General features: G+C 46.3%; 1 protein-coding gene across 1 annotated transcript in view; it reads right to left on the reverse strand.

The window, feature by feature from the left end:
* ESPL1 (extra spindle pole bodies like 1, separase) overlaps positions 1-284 on the reverse strand; it is a 59,802-nt gene extending 59,518 nt beyond the window's left edge. The window contains exon 1 of the mRNA XM_015421373.1: positions 204-284. Coding sequence (XP_015276859.1) covers positions 204-284 — 81 coding nt within the window. The remainder of the gene's footprint in view (positions 1-203) is intronic.
* Between the last annotated feature and the right edge of the window lie 1,495 nt (positions 285-1,779).

The following is a 1,779-nucleotide window of genomic DNA, read 5'->3' on the forward strand; positions in this document are numbered from 1 at the left end:
AATATGGCACATCCTCAAAATCATCGAGATACTGATACAGAACTGAGAATGAGCTGCTAGCCACAGACCGGCACCAACAGTGGTTGCACTCTTCAGCTTTGTGTCAAGCCATTTTACAACAGCAAGTTCAAGAACCGTTAAAGATTATTATTCATTGCTAAGAATATAATTTGCCTTAGAGACAGCTGACCAAGCCGTATTACCTTCAGCTCTGACAACAAATCTAGAGTGTCTTGGGGAGTGCTGGTCCGTGCCACAAAGTCCACACCTTTGAGGAACTTCATTTTGCATCCTGAAGAAAGAAAGACACCTGTACGTCAAGAGCCCACATATAAACAGATTGTACGTATGCTCACTGCAACTTGTGAACAGGCCTAGTGGCTGTCAGGTCTTTCACATCACCTGCTTTTTGGCCTTTTTCACTGGAGATGCAGGGGATTGAACCTGGGATCTTCTGCATGCAAAACAAGGCTTGTCCACTGAGCCACAGCCTCCTCTGCTACGGTACGTTAGCAGCAGTTGGTAGACAAGCACAAAGGGCTGATATATACTAAGCAAAGCAGCAAGACCAAGAGGCAGACTGCCCTATCTGAACTGCTGTCATGTACCGTGGAAGGAAGAGTGATGGATTCAGTATTTGCAGCCCAGTATAGATGAAGAAGAGGAGATTGGATTTATACCCCGCCCTTCACTACCCAAAGGTGTCTCAGAGCGGCTTACAAACTCCTTTCCCTTTCCCTCCCCACAACAGACACCCTGTGAGGTGGGTGGGGCTGAGAGAGCTCTGACAGAAACTGCTCTTTTTCAAGAACAGCTCTTATCAGAACTATGGCTTGCCCAAGGTCATCCAGCCAGGTGCAAGTGGAGGAGTGCGGAATCAAACCCGGTTCTCCCAGATTACAGTCCGTGCACTAAACCACTACACCAAACTAGCATCACTGGTATGCTATTGCCTCTCAGCACATTCAGCCTCTGTAGCTGGGGCTACAGGAGAACATCAAGAAGGACACACACAAGCATCTGCCTTAATGAGGTCAGGTTGTTGGTCTATCAAGATCAGTATTGTCTACTCTGACTGGCAGCAGGTCTCCAGGGTCTGTCAAGGACTTGCCTCGTCCGGGGAAATGAACCTGGGACCTTCTGCATGCAAAGGAATGGGGAATCAAACCTGGTTCTCCAGATTAAAATCCGCTGCTCTTAACTATTACAGCACCCTGGTTTTCCCTAGAGTCACAGCCCCTCCCTTGAACCACCTGGAAATTCAAGGTCTGAACTAATACTCATCCCATTTTAGCAGCTTAAGCTTGTAAAAACTCAGAAACACCTGGTAAGCTCAGTCCCACTTACCTGCCATGCCACACAAGCCTATAGCCTTAACAGCGCTTTTAATTAACCTCATACTGTTCACTCTCCCTGACTTCACCCCCATGTTGAGCTTACATTGATCTACAAAAACTTGATAGCAGCTACGTTGACCAAAACTTAACTCAGTAATCAGGAGCACCTCACTCACCCCTCACTTGCATTTAGGCAGTAAGCAGGCCTCAAGTGAAGCTACAGAAAATGAACTATGAGCCTACAGTCTATCTGGTCATGTGAATGTCCGTTCAGGTGTTCTCTTCCTTATGACCTTCCCTGTTCCTGGAACTCCAAGCTCCTTATTAACACTACCTCAACCCAGCCTAAAGCCTCTGCAAGAATTCTGGAATGCAATTTGTAGAACAGCTTGTTTTCAAATCAATAAAATTTTTCTAATTACACACATGCTATCAAACCCCA

Source organism: Gekko japonicus, unplaced genomic scaffold (genome assembly GCF_001447785.1).
Source record: "Gekko japonicus isolate JY-2015 unplaced genomic scaffold, Gekko_japonicus_V1.1 scaffold637, whole genome shotgun sequence".
Taxonomy (NCBI): Eukaryota; Metazoa; Chordata; class Lepidosauria; order Squamata; family Gekkonidae; genus Gekko; species Gekko japonicus.